A 24,663-nucleotide genomic window follows, 5' to 3' on the forward strand; every position below is an offset into this window, starting at 1 on the left:
ACCATCTGATACCTCTCAAAAAGGATTAAAGCTGGAGGATTGCTGTGTCCCAGCCAAACTGTACACAACGTAATATTATTATCAAACCTAGACCAAGTAAAAATATGTAGCCCATCGATCCACTCTTTCGGGTAACTGTGCCGTTTTAAAAATATATAAATTTAATAAAAATAGTTTCTCCTCTACACTGGACCAAAATTGTGTAAAACGGTCAGGATAAGTGCAGTAGTATAATTTTATTGACAGATGGTATATATTTTTTGTCAAGCCCAATTGAAGCTTTTTATACTTATATTTTTTGTCCCAAAAAAACTATTCAATGTATGGAAATTATATTTTAAAATAATATATTTGTAATTAAAAAACTACTTTTTTAAGAGGCTTACTTAGGAAACAGATTTATTTATAATTTTTCTTGTATTTATTATGAAGTTTATTTTATTTTAAGAACCCATTCTATTTTTATAATTATCACATTTTAGCCATCTTCATCATCGGAGTTACCATTTTCTCATATATATATATTTTCTCAATATATTTTAATGCTACAACAAATTCATTCTGTTTCACCCCGATAATCATTATAGTGAAAGTGTTATTTTGAAAGTAAAAGTTTAAGATTTTTCTGTGTGGTTTGAGTTAATCTGTTTGGGTGCTGTGCGTGTCTCCAAAAACCAAACTTTGTTTTAATTTCTTGTCTTTGTTTTCATTCTTCGTTAACACTTTGTTTTATCATTGCCTCTCATTGCTAATCGCTCGTCGCTACCCTTTCCCACCATCATCATCATCCGCAAGCATTATCTTTTTAGCCAGCATCTTCTGAATCGTTTTTTAAAGGTTCAAACCCATTTAACCTGAATGACGTTATGTTTGCTTATTTTTTGTTTGTTTCTTTCTTTGTTTTCCTTTGTGTGTCCGTTTGCTTTTTGCCAAATATTAAACAAAAACAAACATGCGTGCCGAAAAATATTTGTTTTTGTTTCTTTCACATTTTTGTTTCTCTCCAATGATTTCTGTTCACTTATCTTCTTTTTTTGAATTCTTTTTCTTTTGTTTTTCCAGGCAGGAAATCTCCATTTTTGGGGTTCATTTGCAAAACAAACGGTAATACTTTTTTTCTGTTATATTGTTTCTTTTTTTGTTTGAGTTTCTATTTTTTTTATAATTTTATTTTCAAAATTCTTTTGTTTAAGTTTAATTGTGTTTTTTTTTGTGCAATTTGCTTGCTTTTTTTAATTTGTTAATGATTAATGGTTTCTTTGAAAGTTAATTGGAATACAATGCAAAGTTGTATTTGCAAATATTTGGCCACAATGTTTGTTGGGTTATGTGAAACGATGATTTTAAATTTAATTAAAAAAATTGATTAACACAAATTAATCTCTCAGCGATTGTGGACAAAAAATGGCAGTAAATGTTCGTATTGTCTTATCCATTTTATCCCCATAGAAAATGTATATTTTCCTAAGCGAGGATATTTTTAAAATCAATTTAGTTTCATCATAAATTCCATGTAGAGGTTCTTTTTCATTTTAAATATTTTGAAAGTTTTCCACTAATTTTTAAAATTATTCATTCCTATCCCGTTTAAAGATCCCTTTCCTAAAGTAATTCGTAAATCGGGTATCGGAAATTTTTTTTTCATTTTTGAAGCATGTTTTGACATAACCCCCGTATAGAGTCCCCACTATATTTTAGTAACTTCAAATGTGCTAGTCTCATTTTCAACTAACTTGGCTGCAATTTGCCTTTTTCGGTTCTGGAAGGGTAGAAAAACTTTATCGCAGGAAGTTAAATACCTTCTGTTTCTGGGAGGATAAAATACCTTCTCTCTGATTTTTTTTTCAATATATATCCGGTCCATGTTTTGGCATAGGTCCCGTTTAACCACATGTCCAGTTTTGCCGAAGAATGGACGAAATATTGTTACTTTGGATTTGGTCAATTGCTCCTTTTCTAAAGTAAGTTGCAAATTTGGTATCAAAAAATTTTTCAATATTGAAGCCTGTTTGGCATAACCCCCGTATAGAGTCCCGACCATATTTTAGGCACTTCAAAAGTCCTAGTCTCGTTTTCAACTAATTTGACCGAAAAAGGCAAATTTTTCCTTTCTGGAGGAGTGAAAAAACATTTTCACAAGAAAATTATCAATGTAAGTGTATGTGGGATTTGAAAGGTTCTAGGCGCATTTCCTAAAGCGAAGAGGAGGACCACCTTGCTGGCTCATAGGCGGTAGGTAAAATACATCCTCACAATATAGGTTAATACGGTCCTAGACACATTTTCCAAGCGAAGTAGACATTTTTTGGCATTTCTGATTATCAGAGAGCTATTACATATATTTCTGGTCCAATAAGCAAAATAGAAATATTTATGATCTATTATCATGCGCTTCCATCCAATTGTCGCTTCAACTTTTTCCACTGTGATTGAGACACCTCCAAAACGTGGTTTTGATCGCTTCAACAGCATCTTCTGACTACGTTGACCACCCCTGTTTTCTTTATGTGCGGGAATGAGACCTCAAAAAAAATAAGCTCAAGTCAGGGCTGTAGGACGGATGACCTATAGGTGTATGGTTGCTGAAATTGCCATTTGTTCGTATTTTTCCAAAAATTTCGGAAAAACAAATTATGGTGTACCATAATTTGTTTGGTCAGTTTTTGATACTTCATTGCCATACAAAGATTTAGGTTCAACGGACAACTCTTGTCGTGAAAGTCCTGTAAACAACATAACACGTACGTCAAACCGTACTGATCTTTCCAATGGAAATTTCGGAAGGCGCCAGGTCTCGTCCCACCTATCAGAGGGCAGGCTATGAAAAAGATGGATACGCTGTGACACAACAAAGAAGAAGACGTTTGTCTAGAACCTCCATATCGCAGACTAAGAAAAACATGGATCCGCTGTGTCATAACAAATAGGAAGACGTTTGATTAGAATCTCCATATCGCGGCTATATTTTTTTGTATGTCCTGAAATGAATGATTGGGATTCATTAAGTTTTGTCTGGTTCCTCTGTATCCAAATCCTGTATCAGCTGCACTCATAAAAAATTTGGAGACAGGTAAGCAGGACAGTTAAATAGGAATAACTTGTCGTGTGGAAGAGGAGTAACACTGGGACTGGAAGAGGATTAAAATTAATATCAAAATAAAGAGAGAAGTTGCGTGGTTTGTTTTCACGAAAAAGTAAAGGACTGAGCACTACGCAGTAGAAATTCAGACACTTGCGCCTTCCTGATGTTAGCTTTATTAAGACTACTAGTAATTTGTAGGCAGCGGCTTCGTATCTACTGCTTTGTATGTCCATATTCCATATATCAGTTGTTTTTTTACCAAATCAAGATATCTAATGTTGTTTGGGATATTTTTTTGTTTACCGATGTTGAAATAGTACCCTATTACAACCTGATTAACCTGGAGTGCCGCAATAAACCTGTTGTAATATCATTATCAAAAGCAAAGAACAAAATAGTAGATTTATAACAGTTTGTAAATAGTAGCTTAACACACCCTTCCCTGATATATATTTAACAAACATCAATTTGCACAGAAGTAGTTCTAAATCTCAAGTATTCTGCTATTCCTATAGGTGTCCGTTTGGCATTCGTTTGAGAAACATACATTTCCGATGTAAAAAAGTAGGAAAGTAAAAAGTAGTGGGCGCAACTCGGGTTTCTCATTCTCTCAATTTAAAGTTTTTTTTTTTCGTAAGTCCTAAATCTTATATCTTGAAATGTGATTCATTGTAATGGGACTTACCAAAAAATAATGTTTACAACACTTAAACCCCTAAAATTTCAAACCAAATTTAGCCCCAAAAAGAAAACATTAATTCAATATTGAGTGTTCTTCAATCAAAACAGAGCTACAGCAATACGTGCTGTTTAATTTAAAGCCTGTCATAACACCCGGAGACAAAAATAAAACCCGCCGAACAAAACAAAGACCAAGCTATAGATTACCCCATTTGGAGAAAAAGAACGCGCAAAGCCAACGCCATCATAAACAATGACATAAATCCTCATTTCTTAAAGAAATGATATGACAAAAGAAAGAAAGAAGAAGAAAACAACAAAACGTCAACAATTATTACTTCATATTAAACACGTTCTCAAACATGTGTGGCGGTAATACAACTAAAAACAACAACAACAACACAAAACAAAAATAAACCTAATAAAAATTATTATTACTCAACCGGTGGCCTGTCGTAGTTTTTTTTTCTTTTGTTGTTTTTTTTCTGTTATCCATGTTTGTTAGACAAGTTAGTACATAAATTCTGCACAAGTACATGAATACTGTAATCATATGCTGCTTTAACATAAACAACAACAACAAAAACACCAGCAACTAGCAACGTCTTTGCAAAGTGGCCACAAGCAAACATAAATATGTATGACATAAAAACAACAATGGCCACAACAACAACAAAAACCACAAAAAAATTCGCAATATTTTGCAAAAGAAAGCTTTTCCCAGTCTGACAAAACTGAGTGCGCAGTCGCACACACGTACACTAAGTATTACAGGCCGGTTTTACGTCAAAGTTCGGCACAGCAAGGTAAAAAAAAACTAAAACTCCAGTAACATTAACTAATCGCAAAGCGCACAATACTGCTCCAGTGAAGTTGCTGGTGGGGGAAGGGGAAACCCGAAGAAGAAAAAAATCACAGCAGCATAAAATTGAAAGTGAGAGTGAATAAGAAAGCGGAAACTTTCAAAAGATCTTGTGATGCAGATACTGAAATTACATGAAAGCGGGTAGTCAACTACTCAGCCAGCCATCCAACTAACCCAACAAAGCAACGATCGAACGAAGGACGGACGTGTGGAACAGTAACTCAACCAGCAGACTGAACGACGTGACGAGACTTCCTAACTCCAGGGCACACAAAGTGCACAGAAAAACTACAACGTCTTCAATGATCATTAAGAAGAAGAAAAAAAAACCAAACGATATTTACTGCTTCGTTAATACCAGTGCCACCAGACGTCATCATCATCATCATCAACCTAATACCAAAATGTCATTAATATGGTAGATGATGATGATGTTATTTGACTGAACACAGGAAATCTGAAGAAAAATTCCCGCCTAAAGGCATCAACGGGTTTTTCCTTTTGATTTGTTTTAATGAAATGTGTTCCGTCAATTCGGAAATGATTGTTATTGCATGACAGAATATCCTATATATTAGAGAAGATGGTTGGCATCAATAACATCAGATAAACTTGTAGGATTGACATAATGATGATCTACAATGGCTCTAGATATCGATATCGTGTATAACTTGTTCTCTTTTCATCAGTCGTTTATTATGGTGGTTATCCTTATCCCCATAGTTTTGACTACCCTCAGATCTTTGCAAATCACTGTCCTCTCTATTGGCATTATTACCGTAAAGAATTACATACAATTTGACATTATTTTTGCAACACTTCGAAATATTCACCGCAGACTCGGTAAATAATGTGCAGTGGAGATCGGTTAAAACGACAGTCTAGGGATCGGAGAAATTGGTCGCTGTAACGACCAAATAAATGAACTCGTTATAAACGACATAAAGGGTATATTCGTATTTTTAATCCCAATAAAATTATATACCGATTCGGTCATGTCCATATGTCGGTTCCCTGTTTATACAACCTGGGAAGTGGGTCGATGAAGAAAGATCTAGAGTCTCTGTGTCAGAGTTTGTTCATGTTCCATCAATTCGCTTAATGCTACCTATAGATTTTGGATCTTTAGAAATTACTCTGGCCGCTTCATATACTCCATCGATTGATTCACTATAGTTTAGCCTTCTTGATTTTACTTTTGTGCCCATTTCAGTGCTCTCTATAAACGTACCAATGTGTACTAAGTTTCGACTTACTGGCTTTGTGTATGGTTTTTGAGCAGCATTTCTCAAGGATGCTAGATCATTTGATTGAGAGACTTAGCCTTATAGTACCACCTCGACTGTTCTAAGATCTTTGCGAACAAGGAACGCGGATACTGTTTTAGCCAGTTTCCAGTTTGTTTTCCGAGGGTTACTGTAAGGGTTCTGTTATTCTCTGGAAATGGGAATATGGAAAAGTATCATTCTATGATTCGAAAAGGAGCATTTATCAGATACCCTCCAATTCATGACCTCAGAGCCGCCAATGTTTTTGAGGTTATGTCAATGTCATCGCCTGTCGTTCTACTTACAAACTTCGCTGTTTTGTCCCTATTATATATCCTTAGATTATATCTAATTACAAAATCAAATATGGACTTACCTCTTGGATTGGTGTCATTGATTCCCCAGTGGAAATGATGGCCATAGGACTACTATATCAATTTTTGACCTAATAATAAAATTGTGTATTGTCGAAGCACTACTTCCACTCTGACTAAAGCCTCAAAAATAGCTTTTTTTAAACCCTACAAGAGAATCTTGTGGTGTGAAAATTAGTTAATGGGGGAAATATTAGAGCTGTATGGCGGATTCCCATTTTTTGAAAAAAAAAACACTGGGAGCTGATGTGTGGGAAATCGCATTATTATGGTGCACAATGATTGGACTTCTTTTGTTCGGATATTGGAATTTCTCTGAAGTCAGAATAAAAATTGCTATATACCACTCATGCGGATGGCCCATAAATCTCGAAGTTTTAGCGGTCAAGAGTGCTTTGTCTTGACAAACGAGACATGTTAAAAATTCCCTTGCACCAATTGAAGCGGGCATTTTTTAAGCGATTTTCGTAATGTGCGGGACCCAAAAAGAAATGCTTTTTACGCCCTGCAATATCGAATGTGTGCTGGTGGAAGAAATATCCAAGGATGCCTCTATATGCCATATTAAGATTTTGCATATCCATTCATGCTCGGTGGCCGAACCTTTACGAGCTTTGACTTGGAGCGAGTGTCAATCACGATTTAATTCATTAAACTTATTTTTCACCGAGCTATTTCTTCCTCTGGTCAGCATAGTAGAGTTGGGTCATTCCGGGACGAATTGGTTCGAAGGAACTATTCCTGCAAATGGAACTATAGGTTCGTTTCTTTCGTTCATCTACTTCGTTTTGTTTTATGCTCATTTTGATCATCTGAGACATTTACCGGATTAACTGACATGTGCCAATTAACAAATGAACTAAAATTAATGATTTAGTTCATTTTGCAAATTCAACCGCTTCAGAAGTACTCCATTTCTTACGTTCGTAAGGTTCAACAGCTCTATCTTGGTTTTGGTCTAGAGCTAGAATATCGTGCATATTGTTGCACATGCTCCGGAGGCATTTGTTTATGATTAAAAATATGGCATTCGTGAATTTGTTCATAAAAATGAACTGGTTCATTCCTTTATGGTAACTAACGGTAAGATCTAGACGTGATCAAAAATTAACGACTTAGCCAAAGAAACTGTATAAAGTAATGAGTCCGTACCTCTCATTCCGATCATTCCTTTTGCGGAATATTTCCTTTGGACCAGTTTCTTCTGGAACTATAATTTGAGCCGCTTTACAGTCGTCTGAATGAATAGTTTCTGAGATAGTAACATTGGAGATAGATAAGAGAAGCTATCGACGTGTTAAATTTTTTGACTTGTACCATGATGTTTTTTGCACTTATGTACTTAATTTTAAAATGACCTTAGTTTTCTAGATGCCAAAATTGCGAGCCAGTCTCTCTAGGTCTTCTAATTTGAAGTGAAGAATGATCCACCAAATTTGTAAAATAAAATTTTCAATTGGAGGATCACTTTTTGAGAAAAAGCTGTACCATGTCCTTGATTGCCTCACGAATTCTATCTTGGGTCACACCCTTATCATTCTGGTGGCATCAAAGGAAGAAGTCACAAGAAGTTAAGTCATAAGATCGCTGTATGATTTTCAAGTATAATCATGCCGATATCGACACTCTAGGATATTGTAAACGGTTTTAGTGCGGTTTAATAATTTCTGGTTTTTTGTTCTTATTATAGCGAAATAATTCCTAAAATATTTTGATATTTAAAATATATGTATGTCTGTCTATTTAATCTATGGCCAGCCACAGTAATAAAATCAAAGACATTAAAACCATTTGATGTTGCTATTGTAAATTTCTTTAAAACATGAAAAGCATTTAAATTTGATCATTAAGCTTCAATTATGTGTATCTGTTTGCCGAGATTGAAAACTGTTGCTAGTTGTCTCACGGGACAACTATTGATGGATGGATGGACGGATGAATCAGTTAAACACAACAGCAACAACACCGGTGAAGAACAACAAAACCAGACATTATTCGCATTATTATATTTTGCTAGTCTATGTCGGCTCTTGCATACCTAATGACAAAAGAGAATACAACAAACCAACCAACAGTCATTTGGACATGGAGACACAGACGCTCAGTCCAAGCTTGTGCTACAAAAATTTCACTTTCGCTTTTACAAATGTTGGTTGTATTTTTTGGGATGGAGTTTCTTTTTTTGTTTTGTTTCAACCTTTCTTTCTTTCCTTGTTTTGCTTTGTCTACATGTTTCTTTGCTTGATATTGTGACTTAATGCGGGATATTATGTTATAATGTAAAATACACACAGACACCATGTACACATATGTGTGTGTGTATTTGTGTATGACTTTTATACCAAAAATATTGGTGAACTCAGCTGAACACCATTCCCCCTCCATTGTTGGTGATCGTGTATCTTCGCTGCGAATGTATCTTTTTTTTACATCATGTCGTGTCATGCTTTCTTTAGCTCTTTCTTCCTCCTAAAACAGCGAAATGATAAAACCCCCCAAAAAAATCTAACCGGTTTACTGTTTTTTTTTAACAATTGTTGTTTTTGTTGTTGAATTTTTTGGGAGGTGTGTAATTTATTATTTTTGGCCCCCTTCTCTTTTTCTCTTTGGAACTCTCCCTTCCAGTTGATGGCTGTGTTGTTGTTTTTATTTATTTTTTATTTTCATTTCGTATGCGGAAATAATGTGCAAAAATTTCATGACTTTTGGACTTTGTATGAGATGGTGTTCGTTGTATGTGTGTGTGTATTTATATATTTTCTAACAACAACAACAGTATTATTAAGGTGTAATGGGAGTTTTTGTGTGGTGGTATCTTGTGGATATATGGAGAAGATTATAACTCTTCATAGGGTTTACTTTCAGAACAGGAAATGGTCTGATATGTTTGAAATAGATTTGTTTATGAATTTGTTAAGTAGTAGTAAATAATAGTAAAATAGCATATAATATATCCGAAATAAAAAATATACCATACAACTTGAATCCATGTTTAGTTCCAAATTTCTGTAAAAAGTCGGTACATGTATATGGAGATAATGTCATTGTAAAGTGTTACACTCTGGGAAAATTAAATACCGAATTTCAAACCCTAAGGTCCGAAATTTAGGCTAGGAACATTTACATATCAAACGTTAGGATATACCTCTGTATACAATTAAAAACTTGGACCCATAATAGTTTCGAAATTCAGCCTTACCTTAAAAGTACAGAAAATGTGGCGTGGGCTATATCAAAACATGGGCATGTGAATGCAAAATAATAACCAATCCGTTAAAAATTTTCAGCTCCATGTGGTGGCCCTTATATATGCTCCATTTTCATCCACTTCGCTGGAGAAATTCGAAATAAATCCTACAACTTTTTTAGGGGCAATGTTAATGCATGGACCGACTAGCACTAATAATTATCTCCATATATGTATGCCAGCCTCAAAAATCCCTGTGTGCAAATTACAGCCCTTTTGTTTAGAAAATTTGACCAAATCGTGCACCGATGGGCATTCCACAATGCCGTTACATCGTAGACTTATACATTTCGATGATCATAAGAACTCAAGCCGTCCAATCAACAACAACGTGGTGTCTTGCTGGTTGGGTCCATAAAATAACTGAAAATTATTCGGGATGTCTTCGTGAATTAACTAAAGTTTTGCATTTGGGGCCAAGGTTATTGTTTGGCAAGTCAAAAGGGCGCTGGTGTGAACCGATATCTAATTCGGTTTCTCTTGCTGGTTTTTCAAATTATTCGGAAAACTTGTTTCGGAACATTCTTTTTTAAGTCATTGTAAACAACACAAGAATTTTTCGTATGTCACACCATACTGAGTACGTTTTTGCTAAGAAATGTCAACATTTTCAAGGGAAATGTCAGATGAATCCTGGCAATATTTAGGCTGCAACCTTGGCCAGAAATATATATAGTCTTCAGATCGTCTGAGGAGACTTTTTAAGAATTTTTGTAAATACTGCCTTCAGTAGACACTGTAGACACTATTATAGGTCTGTAGACACTCCTATAACCTCGTCTATAAAGATTTTGCTATCAGCTCGTTTATAAAGACGCCCTTCAGGTCGTCCATTAAGACGCCCTTCAGGTCGTCTATTAAGACGCCCTTCAGGTCGTCTATTAAGACGCCCTTAAGGTCGTCTAGTAAGACGCCCTTCAGGTCGTCTAGTAAGACGCCCTTCAGGTCGTCTAGTAAGACGCCCTTCAGGTCGTCTAGTAAGACGCCCTTCAGCTCGTCTATTAAGACGCCCTTCAGGTCGTCTATAAAGACAAGACTCTCTTCAGCTCGTCCTCGTCTAAACCTTTCCAATGACAATGTCAGATACTTTAAAATCCTAAACCTTTTGGGGCTAGCCGTAATTTTCGATACTTTAATGACCTTTTCCGTAAATCCGATACCACATATTTTTCAATGTTTCAAGTTTTTCTTTATAATAAAAATGTTCAAATAACAGCAGCATCCTATTATCGGAATTCTATTTTTTTCTCCTTTCTTTGAATTATTAAAATTTTATTTTCATATAAAACTTTCCTTGAAAAGCTTTTTCTTATAGCTTTACACTATTTTTCCTAACTCTATAATTTTTTTAGTTTTAGCAAATGCCGCACTTATAATTTGCAACAATTTATTTACTTTGATAACTGTTATCCTCTTTCAGTTTCTCCTCATTATATTTTATATCGCTATTTTTATATTCCAAATATTTGATCAAGTGTACGGACATTGTTGAGGCTCTTATCGAGGCATTCGAACTTTAAAATACATTGCTTATAACTTAAAGAGTGAAGAGGAGAATTACAACAATACCAACGAATACAGTACAGTACAGTACAACGAGTACAATGTAATTAAAAAAAAAAACAAAAACAATTGTCATATTTGCTTAAGAACAACTAAAACACAAATGATAACGTCTAGGGAATTAGAATACAAATGAAAGGTGTCAAGAGACCGCTTGAATTTATCAAAACAAAACTAACTATAAAAACCGAAAACGGAAAAAAACGAGCAAAGCTTTTTGAGAACTTGAACGTGAACTTGAAAACTAGAAGACAACAACAACAATAAAAATAAATACATTTTGTATAAACAAGTGTAGAATATTAATAAGAACAGAAACAGAACAGAACATAAAAAAGGCCAATGCCACACAAAACAATGGTCAAAGTCGTAGTCGTCGTCGGACACAAGTATAGAAATAGAAAAAGAAATAGTGTTGAATTTCTTGTTTGCTAGCATTTCTTTCTTGCATGTATTATTTTTATTGTTTCTTTCGTGTTAATAATAACAATTTGTATTTTTTTCTTCTTTCTTCTCTAATTTCAGGTAAATCCACATCGAATAGCAAAGAGGTAATTTGTCCCGATGACAAATACAAAGAAGAAGGTGATCTCTGGAATGTTGAGGCTCAGACTGCATTTTTGGGCCCCAATTTATGGGAGAAAACTCTGCCCTACGATGCTGATCTTAAGGTAACACAAGTTAGTATCATCACCATCGCTCGCTCTGTAGTGGCTGCGTCAGTGTCTCGTTTTTTTATTATATCTAAATACATTATACATGTGATTTTTTTTTTCTATAAAATATGGGGATTTACATTAAAAAAATATATACTGAAATAAAATGCAAAATATCGCGCACAATGCAATTACCCCATATTTTATATTTCTTATACAGTTACGGTCATAAAAATGGCAGATTAAAAATAGGGATTTAAAAATTGTCGTTACTTAATGTGTATAAAATATGTGAAAATAAAAAATATACTTTAAAAATCAATGCTGTTGGAGAATATTGCAATTCGAAATATCAAACTTAAAGTAAAATTGTAGTAGAATATGTGGGCTGATATATATTTTAAGAATTAATAATGAAAGTGGGAATATTTTTTATAATCAAGAATTTAGTTGGTTTTTAAATTATTCTTCAGCTTGGTTTGTGAACTTTCGAAATCATTTTCCAATCCGATTAAAGCACCCTAAAATGAGATTTTAAAGTTACAGCTGCACATTTCGGCGTCGATAAGCGGAAATAAATGAAGACAACATTAGGTGCTTATATACGGCGGATGACCCACCAATTCCTTAATTTGGAAGGTCAAAAAGACAGTAGCCACAAAAGGCGACCACTTATAGTACAGTCTTTGGGGACTTTACGATCAATTGATATGTTTGGGTGTCTTAAACAGAGTTCCACGATTCGCCACCTGTGAGGATTTTATAACCGTCGTGTTTTCCAAAGTATCTTTGCTCTAATCCGTGGGAGATATTTTTGGAGCGATTGTCTAATTATGATCATGCAATATCAAATGTATGCTGAAAGAAAAAATTTGCAAGTTTTCTTCTATCCCTCGATATAAAATTATGCCTTGCATTATGTGTTCCCACACGGTGAAATGTCCTATGCCACCACATCCGTATTTGGACACCCTTCGTTGTGGGGTGGAGCTTTATCGCCATTAGGTGCCATATTAATTCCATGTTTTGGTAGGTCTAAACAAAGCTGGTTTGACCCGATGTGTGAAAGCTCCCCTTGGCAATGGTGCACAATAATTCGTCTTCTCTTGTTCGTTTTTCGAATATGTACGAAGAGTTTAGGCAATGAAATTGGAGTGTACAACCCGGAATCGCTCATGCTACGTTACACAAGTGGACCCACACTATAGGATACTGTTTTGTTTAATTCGTTATCTATGATGCCCCTTTTTTTGAAGCATAGGGATTGTATTTTTCGAGATTGCCATACTCCGTTCTTTAGCGAAGATATAGAATTGATCAATGATGCCTGGATCTCACGACATGTCACTCTAAGTGTGTGGTCAAGGTCAAAAGGAATGGTCAATCCTGGTTTTTCTTCAACACATTGGGCAATAGCATTAATATTATCAGTTGTTATTGAGCGGGGTGCATCACACAACTAATTTGTGCCAACATCTTGAATTTTGAACAAATTGATGCATTCAATCCGACATCGTTCTTCACGACGACCCAAAAATATGTGAGGTTTGCGAACTGTGACTGCCAGATTATCACCTTTTTCAAATTTAATTTCAATACGTTGTTGGAGCGTGTTTCGTTTCTTTTTTAGAAATGATATTCGACTCGATCGAATTTAACGCCTTGGTTACTTTTTTTTAATTCTTTAGAAATATTTTGTTTAAGTTTGGAATGCGTTATTCTAATTAGTAAATAATTTATTTTAAATGAAAAAATACAATTTTGTGTAAAAACTATGCTATTTTTATGACCAAAACTGTTATACGATTGTTTGTGAAATCGACATATACACACATTTACAGACAAAACAACCACTTACAATATACACAAAACATTAAATGACCTGAAAATATAATTAATGAAATTTACTTATTTTCTATAAATTGTTTCATTTAAAAAAAATATATATAATACAAAATTATTAACTGTTTTATTAAAAATAATTTTCAAATTTTGGTTTTCTAAAATAAGTAAATTTCAAAATAAAAATCTCATCTAACAGAGAAATGACTCACACCACACATACACATATGTACTGTGTTCATGTGAATTGTTACTAAACTTGATGCTTCTGTAGTAGTGGCAAACCATTCAATTTGTTTCATCCGATTTTGTTTCATGTAATTAAATACAATTTTTTTCTGAAATTATCAACACATAAACATTAATACTTTTAATAAATGTTTAAAAAAAATTACAATGTAAATAACATTAAGAATTAACAAAATGTGTTCTTTTCGAATCAAGCAAAAAGGTTTATTAAATCAAGCCATAAACATATAATTAAGAAGATCTTAGGAACGAAATTAATCCCATTCGCGGTATTATCAGTCAGCACAATAATATCGTGAACTATAGGAAATATTGTTTTAAATTATTCAAATAATTTCCAATTTGTTTCGATAGTAGTGATAAATCTTTAAAAAATATATCCCAAACGTTCGATGGAGTATATTACTTATTGTGTCCAGGGCTGCCATATTTGCCGATTTATCGGCATTTTGACGATTTTTCACTCTAAAAATGGAAAATGCCGATTTTCCGATTTTTGCCTCAGAATTGCCGATATTTCAACAATCGACACAAATTGTCTAACTTTTTAATTTAATGCGGCGTTACCATACAAACATATAAAATTGGCAGCTTTAAATCATTATAACTATCGGCGACTCGCCGCTGCCGTTTTCAATGGCTTAGATATCTGCATTTTTTGTCAGCATTGTACTCTGTTTAGTTTACATTTTACATCGAATAAGGCAAAAATTTAGACTCCGAGTTTAGGGAGTTAAACTTTTGAATTTTGAAGAAATTTTTGAAAATGCTTTTATAATTTAAAAAGTTTTTGGAAAAAAATTTCCGAAATTAAACGTGGGGACTCCAATTTAGCTTTTCCAGTTTTGTCTAAATTTGTACAAAGAATTATGGTTCTTCCACACTCCACAGCAAATGTGGAACGAATTTTTAGTCAGGTAAACCTTAACAAAACTAAAATTAGAAGCTCACTTGAGAATGATTCATTGGAAGGGATTCTTTATTTAAATATTACCTCAAACTAAATAAATTACTAAAATTGTGTAATAAAAATATGTACTAGTTTGTAAGTTATTTTTATGATCTGAAAGATCTCACTAGTGTACATAATAATTACTATATTTTAGAAAAATCTACATTTTTTGTAGAAAAATGAATCTTTTATGTTATTCAGAATTGAATTTGTTATCTTTTTTTAATGTAATAAACAATATTGATTTGTTATAAACCAAAAAAATATGAATTTACTTATAAATTATATGCTTCCGATTTTTTGCCGATTTTTAAAAATACAAATGCCGATAATGCCGATTTTTTTCTGAAAAATTGACGATTTTTCATGAAATTTAAATGGCAGCACTGATTGTGTCTCTAATTAGAACACATTTCGCTCATTTGCTGAGAGACCGGTATAAATGCTAAGAGACGAGGGTTGTCCAAAAACTGCCGTTGAGCTACAGAACATAGATGTCATGCGTAAACTGATTGAGATAGACACATCCTTTGTCATTTCTTATGCCATCATACATCCAGTATGGCATAAAAACCTGACCGTAAAACCGACCAAAAATTTAGGTGCGTGTCAATTTTTGCAGAGTAATTTCCAAAAAATGCGATCGAAGATGAACAAAATACAATGAAAGTATTTCGTTGAAGAAGCACTTCGAATCACACAGTCGTCTGTCTCTTCGGCAAAACTGAAAATTTTACATAATATGTCGACCTTCTAACACGATTTCTTGTGTGTACTTTTCGTCCTTCTAACTCGATTAATTTTCGTTCTTAATTTATTGAATCGGACTCCAATTATTATAAGATGCTATTTTTCATCCTCGCAATATTCTATAAAAATGCTGCTCATAAGATTTTAGTTGGGGTCCTCAAAGACGAAATCGACATTTTAATGTTTTATTGGTCTATTCTTCATTCTACCCATTTCTTGTCCCTAAACCCTGTAGAACTGTAGAATTAGTCTGAATTATTTTCAAAAACAATATGTAGTTATGCCAACTACGTAAAAAAAAAAAAAAAAAAAAAATCGAGGAATATAGAACCTAGAGACTCGGTTCTTTTTTCCTCTTTTTTTTTTTTTGTTTTTTGATTTAGCATTGCGGGTTCTTGGTAGTAAAAACGTATTCGCAGAAAATTGTTCCATATTTTATTATATCTGCCATATAAGTGTGTCAACCAAAATCAGAATCGATTCAACAAACCTTATCACACATCACACAATTGCACTCGTTATACAAAATTTTGCTCAGTCAGACTTCGCAGACATCAGTCTGGACCTAATTCAGCACTCTGTGCAAAATTTCGTCTCAATCGGACAATATTGGGAGTGCATCTTTCACAAAAAAAATGGACGATACCATATATGGGAGCTATATTTAAATATGAACCGATTATAACAAAACTTCGCAGACATCATTCTGGACCCTATTCAGTACTCTGTGCAAAATTTTCTCCCAATCGGACAAATATTAGGGATTTGGTATATCATTCACAAAAAATCGGACGAAACTATATATGGGAGCTATATCTAAATCTGAACCGATTTTAACAAAATTTCAAAGACATCAGTCTGGACCCTATTTAGTACTCTGTGCAAAATTATGTCCCAATCGGACAAATATTGGGAGTTTGGTGCATCATTTAGCTAAGATCGGACGAAACTATGTATGGGAGTTATATCTAAATCTGAACCGATTTTCTCCAATTTCAATAGGGTTCGTCCTTGAGCGAAATAAGTGAACTATGCCAAATTTCATACAAATCGGATCATAAATGCGACCTGTACTTTGTTAACAAAAATACACGGACGGACGGACAGACAGACGGACATGCGTAAACGACACAGAAAGTGATCCTATGCATATTCTCAAAAGGAGCCATGGTTCTATCTCGATTCATTTTGCCTGATACAAACATATGCACAAAGACATAATACCCTGTACCACAGTGTGGTGAAGGGTATAAAAATACATACACTAGCTTCAAACGAATATATGAAGCTATCCCTTCAAGTACAATAGGGTCGTCGAACTTTGACCTATGGCAAATTTTTCCTTAAGGCGGTTTTCATATACTCACCAAGGTCTTTCATTTCCAATAGGAATTTTCCAACCCCCAGGCCATGACCTCGATTTTGTCGCATAGTGTTATAGGCTTCAATAAGATTCTTAAGCCAACTCATGTTTGTAGGGACACAGTGGTGTATGATTTCATATAGTCAATTCCGTCCGAATTTAGTCTTTTCCTTAATGGGCGCTTTTAATAGATTGAAGGCTTTATGGCGAAAAAATTAAATATTGTGTCATCATATTCCCATATAGATTGCAATACACCTAAGTCTGTTTTTACACGGTCTTTTAGCGCGTACAAAAATTTTTTACTGGTCAAAGCAAATGCGAATAGCACTAATTTAGGAGAATTCCCTTTTTTTTACACGGCTTCTTCTGGAACCAATCTACCGTGTAAAAACAGACTTAGGTGTATATGGATATTTTCAAGGTTCTGCCAACAAATTCAATTCCAATTATTGGCCCCTGTAAGACATGTCGTGGTGTCATCGTGGTAAAAATATTCATCTAACCTTTCAAATATTAAACACTTATGGATGGCCTGATTTGAATAACTTATTTTTGCAAGAAAAGAAACACACACACACACACAAACAACATGAACTCAAACAAAAATCTTCTTGTATTTGTATAACATTTATTTCACAAACTCTTATTTATAATTTTCAATACATATATTTAATATTTTACACATATAGACATTCAAATCCTAAATTCCACATATATGCATTTTTATATTTTCAATTTGTACAGTATGCCGATTTAGATGAATTTTTATCGGAGAACAATATACCTGATGGCTTGCCTGGTACCCATTTGGGTCATTCGAGTAGTTTGGGTCATCGTTCAGATTCCCTAAGTCATGCAGCTGGTCTGTCCCTGGGACTCGGACACATAACGACAAAACGTGAACGATCACCGTCACCGTCAGATTGTATAAGTCCGGATACCTTAAATCCACCATCACCAGCTGAGTCAAGTGAGTACCAACCAAAACACAACAAAGAAAATTAACAAAGAAACAAGAAAAAACAATGGCAAAAGAAAATACAACAGGTTATTAGAAACGGAGATTATCTTTTTATCCCACCTATTATTTTGAGTTTACTTCTATACCAACTTCCTTTTCTTCCTTCCTTTATTTGTATTTTTTTTTTATAATTTTCTGTAAAATAGTTTCTTTTTCTTTTGTACTAATATTTACAATTCAAAATTTTATTGGAACAACATTTTGGTATGGACACAATAGTAATTAGTTTATATAACCCATTTTTTTAAAATTAAATATCGAAATGAAATAATAAAATTTTCTATTTTTTATAATTTCATGACAATTTAATCGGAGTCCTGCATTCTATTTGCATATGTTTTTTTATTGATATTCTAAAATAATTGTATCTATTGTAAAATACTTATTTCAAAGAAATTATACTGAAATTTATCAAATGCTAAATGTTAAAATTGATATATAAACTGTTACAGCTTAGAATAACAAAAAGGGTACTGTAATTTTGTTTTTGTTGTTGATTTGAAATTTGTATAGCAGATATTAGATACTGCAAAACCATAAGGGTCAAATAAAACAAAAATATCGTATAAACATAAATTCTAGATGGAACTATGTCAAAATAAAATTTACGAATTTTAAAGATTAAAGATTTATTATTAAGGCACATATTAATCTTTAAAATACCTAGAATCGGTAAAGATGAAGCTTTTAAAATTTGCACATATTTACATTGCTACTGCTCTTAGGATGTTTGGTATTGTGATATAAATGTTATATGTCGGTCTACTTTTTAGAGCAGCCTGCACATAACATTTCCCCTAAATTTTCGTTTTTATACCCCACACAACTATGTTATCGGGGTATTATAGCTTTGTGCAGCCCCAAGTATTTTTAAAGCCACAGTTATGGACCAATCGTCACGAAATTTTTGTATATAAAATGGATTCTGACCCAAAAGGACCCCTATTGGTAATTATCCGTTAATATTTAGGGAATGAAATGGGCCAACAACTTTATTTTTGTCCGTTTTTCTGCTCATTCTAGAGGCCACAATTATGACCCGAACACAACGAAATTCTACACCAAGAAGGGAATGACTGTTTCGATGAAGATCGGTCAATATTTAGCGGGTCAAATGGACCCAGACTTTTTTATGAAAATTTATAAAATGGGTCAAATGGACCCCGACTTTTTTGTGAAAATTTATAAAATTTGTATTCTGGTTCGATATATTTACTTCTGAAGAACATAGACCCGAGAAGTTGATAGTATATCTGAAGTTGCTGACCTTTAAATTGATACCAATTATATGTGGGATGTGAGGAGTAATATGTTTAGTATTACCATAAAAGGCGGAAATGTCACGCTGATCGCTTTGAAATTTTACATTGAAAATCCGATTATGGTCAAGGAAGACGCCTATTATTTTTGGTGATGTTGCGATGATATTTATGCGTACTTTGTTTTTGTCGGATTTTCTAGTCGCTCTAGAGGCCATTGTTATATGTCGAACATCACATATTTAACACGGCGAAGAGATCTGACCAAATACTTAGGACGACTGTTTAGGGTCAAATCAACCAAAAACCTAAAGTGACCAAATTTTTTATTTTATGGCGTAGATATTCACCTCAGGAAAACAAGACTTGGAAATTATGCCAGAGTTTGGAAGGGGAGCTTTTGACCTATAATCGGTCAAGTGGGTGCAAATATCCCATACTATTGCCTAGGCTCAGAAAATAGAATAACAGAAGGTTAGATTTTCCTGGTTGTTGTGCAGGTTATCACATAGTCGGCCCTTCCGACTATACTGCTCCGCTTACTTGTTTAAGCCAACTTTCAGACAATTTAGAGTCGATTTACAAATGTCCGTTAATTTGTCTTCTGGCTGACTGGTGCGCACGATAACTCTCGAAGGGAGTTACCGATTTCACCAGAACTTTGCATATCGTAATATTGCTTTCAAACTTGGTTTAAGTTCAAAGATGGTGAATATCGGTCAGATCCTTTTGGTACCTTTCCCCCAAAATTATGAAAATTCAACTGAAAAACTCTCTTATAATGTCATGCGAACGGAATATCGTGCCACTCCTAATGGTATCTTCCCCACAAAATTATCAAAATTCTGCTGAAAAATTCAACCAAACTTTGCACAACTTAGTATCTCTACCAAACCTAGATTAATTCCGAAGATATGACCCATTGGTCTACTACTTTTGGTAACGCTCCCATAAAATGGTCAACATTTTCAATATGTATAAACTCAATATTAGACGAATAGATTTGATCCAAATTGTGCACATCGTAAATTTTCTTTCAAATGCATATTAAGTTCGAAGACCTATCAGGTACCTTCTTATTTAGCCTATATCCAAAGATTGGTCCACTCTTTCTGTTACCTCCTGCACAATGGTTCAACATTTTAAATCTCATATGGAGCGAATGGAATATCGAATATCAACATTTTAAATCACATATGGAGCGAACGGAATATACAATATCATTCAAACTTTGTACATGGTCACATATATACCTTTCATAGATAAAGCTCTGATATCTTCCCTACAAAGTGTTAACATTTTCAAAATTTGTGAATCCAATATCAAAACAATGGAATGTCGAGACTTTGCAAATCGTAAAACTTTTGTCAAATCTACATTAATTCTAAGATGAGGTATATTGGGCAACCTCTTCTGGTACCTCCCCAAAGATGGTCAACTTTGTTGATAGAAAGCGAATAATGAAATATGTGTTTTATTTCAAAGACCTGCGCAAACTATATGCTGAGGGTATTTATCTGTCGGCAACACCGACTGGCTCTTTTTTACTTCATTTTTTTAATAATGACAAAATTTGTGTTCGCATGGAGGACATGGCTCGAGGAATTTACGAGGGTATGAAAAGGGAAAGGTTCACCTTGCAGGTTTATAGTTTGATATTGAAAATCAAATTTACTATTGTGTCCAAAACTGTTTTTTTATTAATTAAAAAAATACAAAAAAAAACTATTCGAGAATTGAAACTGAAAGTGTATTATTATTTTTCATTTTCATTTGACCTGCGTTTTTACATATGTTTTTCTTTCTTTCGAAATTTGTTTTTTCCATTCTTTTGTTGTTTTCTTTTGTTTGTTTGGTTTGGTTTGTTCATTTAAATAAACTCCAATAATTTTAGTTTACAATGGACAGTTTGTGAAACATTGTTAACATTTAGTATTTGATATTCCAGCATTTTCCTTTGCATCATCGGGGCGAGATTTCGATCCGCGCACACGAGCATTTTCTGATGAAGAGCTCAAACCGCAACCCATGATCAAAAAATCACGCAAACAATTTGTTCCAGATGAACTCAAGGACGACAAATACTGGGCACGCCGACGAAAGAACAACATTGCTGCCAAACGGTCGCGGGATGCACGCCGTCAAAAGGAAAATCAAATTGCGATGCGGGCGCGATATTTGGAAAAAGAGGTAAGTAAACTAAAATTTTTAATTGATTTTAATTTATTTGAAATAATTTTCATTTTTTTTGTTTTAATAGAATGCCACATTACACCAAGAGGTGGAACAGCTTAAACAGGAGAACATGGACTTGCGTGCACGTCTCTCTAAATTCCAGGATGTGTAATGCTGATTTTCTTTCTTCACATAAAAAAAACAAACAAAAACAACAACAAAATAACAACTATGGTTTACATAAATTATGTATACTAATAACAACAAAAAAACAACACTTCTTTTCTGTCTGGATTTATAATAATAATAATTAAAAATAAAATAATAATAACAACAACAAAGCTAAATACTTATGTAGTTGAGTAATACAAAGAGAAAAAACAAAAACCTACCAACCAACAACACCACCTGCGTTTTTTGTTAATAAAAGAAAAAAATGATGTTTTATTAAAATTAAAAAAAGTAATAAAACAAAAATATAATTACAGCTATGAAATGTAAATTTATAAATTAAATGACATCCAAAATTATATACAAGAACCCACATACACACACACAAACATTATTTTCAAAATAACCTTTGTTTTTGTAATTTTATTTTTTTTTTAATATTTTAAAGAACATGTAATTTGTTATAACATAAATGCATTAACAACAATATGTTTGTTAATTTTTTAAACCTCTTTTTGTTATTAATTTTTCATTAAAAATACAAATTAATATTAATTTTTTTAAATTTGCTGGTTTCTATATTAAAAAAATGTATTACAAATATTATCCATTGCCGGGTTTATTATATAAATATATATAATTTTAGTTATAATTTAAATGTTGAACATTTTTTTCTGCTTTTGAATTTATTTATCTTTGTTAATGCATTTATATTGTACCAAATATTTACCGAACCAAATTGTGAGATTTCCAAATTTGTATGTCCTGAAATTTTTTGAAAAATTTTCTGTATTTTGTTTTGGCTTCTATGAGTTAACTAAACGATGTTTTTCTGATATCATTACTCGGCTCAGAGAAGAAATTTCTTATAGATTTTTTCCAAATTTCTTTAAAAAAAAACTATACAAAATAAATTTACCAAAACAAAGGTTACACACACTCACACTTAACTACAGAACAAAAAACTAACATACACAAACAACAAAACTTTCTTATAACTTGTATATTTCTTTTTTTTTTTGTAAATTTGTAGAAAACAAAAAATACCACTTTCACATTTTTTTTTGAAACGGAAACTGAAATACTTTGTAACTAAAGTTTTGCCCTAGCCTTATCTTTCCCACTCCTCAATTATCCCGAACATCCTTTATCCTCATCAAATTGCCATTGGCAAATCCAAATATCCCACCTTATGATTCTTACAACTACTACTATATTTTTAGTTTTATTATTAACAACAACCACTATTTTATTATTATTATTATTTTATTTTTTATGTTCTTGTTATAACCTCAATTACAACACAATTACACTTATAAGTTTAATTTAAACTGTATACTACCTACAACTATTGTTACATATAATTTTTTTCCTCCAACAACAAAAACCCAAAAAAATCAACAACCCGAAGAAATGTTAATGTTAACAATTTTTAATTTAGTTTTTTAATTTTTAATTATTTTTTAATTTTGGTTTTTAGTCTTATAAAGAAAAAACAAAAAAAAAACAATACAAACAAACAATACTTAAAAACAACTACACAGAAAAAACAATACAAAATGAAAACAAAACCTATTTAATAAATGAATTATTAAATATACTATAATTATAAAATAAAAACAAAGAACAAGAGCTATACAAAATATACATTAAAGAAAAAAAAAAACAACAACAGAACATCAACAACTATTTTAAGATTATTGGTTTAATTCACTCCACTCCATGCAACATACTACAAGACATGATATGCTAGGCTAGTTAGCTGACGGATAATTTCATAGGATATTTTTTGTGAAGACGCAATGCATTCGTATATACAAAAAACACATACATACTTAAAATACATATAAAATTGGAGTCAATAAATTTAGACTAATACACCCACAGATATTTATTTGAAAAAAAAAAACTGAATGATCGCTATGATATTGCTATAAACAAAACTCTTCACTTTTCCTCCTCCCTCACCCTCCCCTTACAAAAAATAAAACTCACCAACACATGCTGGGGATATTCACTAATAGACTTAGACAAAATGGGCAGCAGATACATACAAACTCCTTTTCCTTTTGTATTGTGATACTTATTTATCAATTTTTAATTAAGGAAACTTTTAATTTGTTTTTTATTTCCACTTTTTCTCAGATTTGATAATTTCGATCTTGGCTTTCCTTACAATATTTTCTGGGATCTTCGACTAAATTTTAATCTTTAAAATTCGTAAAAAATATAAATACAATAACGAAAAATCATTCAATATGGTCAAAAATTTCCTCAGTTAAAAATAAATATTCCGATTTGAGTGAGGTACACCCAAGGCCTATTAATAAAGTCATCCAATTAGCTGGATATCAGCTGTCTCTCAAGTTTTCTATAAAAATCCAATATTGTGAATTGACTTTCATTATGAAAACGTAAACATCATTTCGCGCAGCTGACTATCCGATTAACCGTCAAAGTGCATAGCATGACACAATAAATATGTAGTCCATTTTGCTCAGCTGATTGGATTTACTGTCAAAGTACGAAGTTTCGACTGGAACTCACTGTGCAATGTTGCCAACCATGGGAAATATTACTCGATAGACACAATTTTCAAAAAATAATACAACAAAAAAACATTCTTTTGGTTTTCATACTGTGAATTTAATTCACAATAATTTATTTTGGCAGCAAACATGAACAACAGCTGATCGTTTCGGGGTGACTTTATTAATAGACCTACCATGGTTTAGAGAGTACACTTCAGACAAAATTTTCAAAATATACTCCATCACGTTGAAATTGATTGTTTACGTTTTCATACTGTGAATTTAATTCACAATAATTTTTTTTTTGACAGCAAATATGAGAAACAGCTGATCTTACTGGGTGACCTTTTTAATAGACTAACATAAAATCCTTTGTTTTAGAGTGTAGGCTACAAACACCATTTTCAAATGTAATTCATTGCTAAATCGTTTGATGTTTACGTAATTTTCCATGCTGTGAATTTAATTCACCATAATTTATGATGACAGCATTCCTCAGAAACAGCTGATTTTCCAGGAATATTTTTTCAAATTTATGGTTGGGAGCAAGATCTCTTAATCTATTAATTAAGTCTAAAGTAAAAGAATTGGACTTTGTTTACGTTTTTATA

General features: G+C 32.9%; 1 protein-coding gene across 1 annotated transcript; it reads left to right on the forward strand.

Annotated features, from left to right (window-relative positions):
* Nucleotides 1–1,062: 1,062 nt before the first annotated feature.
* Nucleotides 1,063–21,675, forward strand: LOC133334110 (hepatic leukemia factor-like; the record flags this gene model as incomplete). Its single annotated transcript, XM_061542405.1, has 5 exons — nt 1,063–1,104; nt 11,606–11,760; nt 17,640–17,865; nt 21,124–21,365; nt 21,436–21,675. Coding segments are annotated over 5 exons (752 nt in total), but the record flags the coding sequence as incomplete, so codon positions are not given.
* Nucleotides 21,676–24,663: the final 2,988 nt, after the last annotated feature.

Source organism: Musca vetustissima, unplaced genomic scaffold (assembly GCF_032173495.1).
Source record: "Musca vetustissima isolate MV318-11 ecotype Yass unplaced genomic scaffold, APGP_CSIRO_Mvet_v1 utg7068, whole genome shotgun sequence".
NCBI classification, from domain to species: Eukaryota; Metazoa; Arthropoda; class Insecta; order Diptera; family Muscidae; genus Musca; species Musca vetustissima.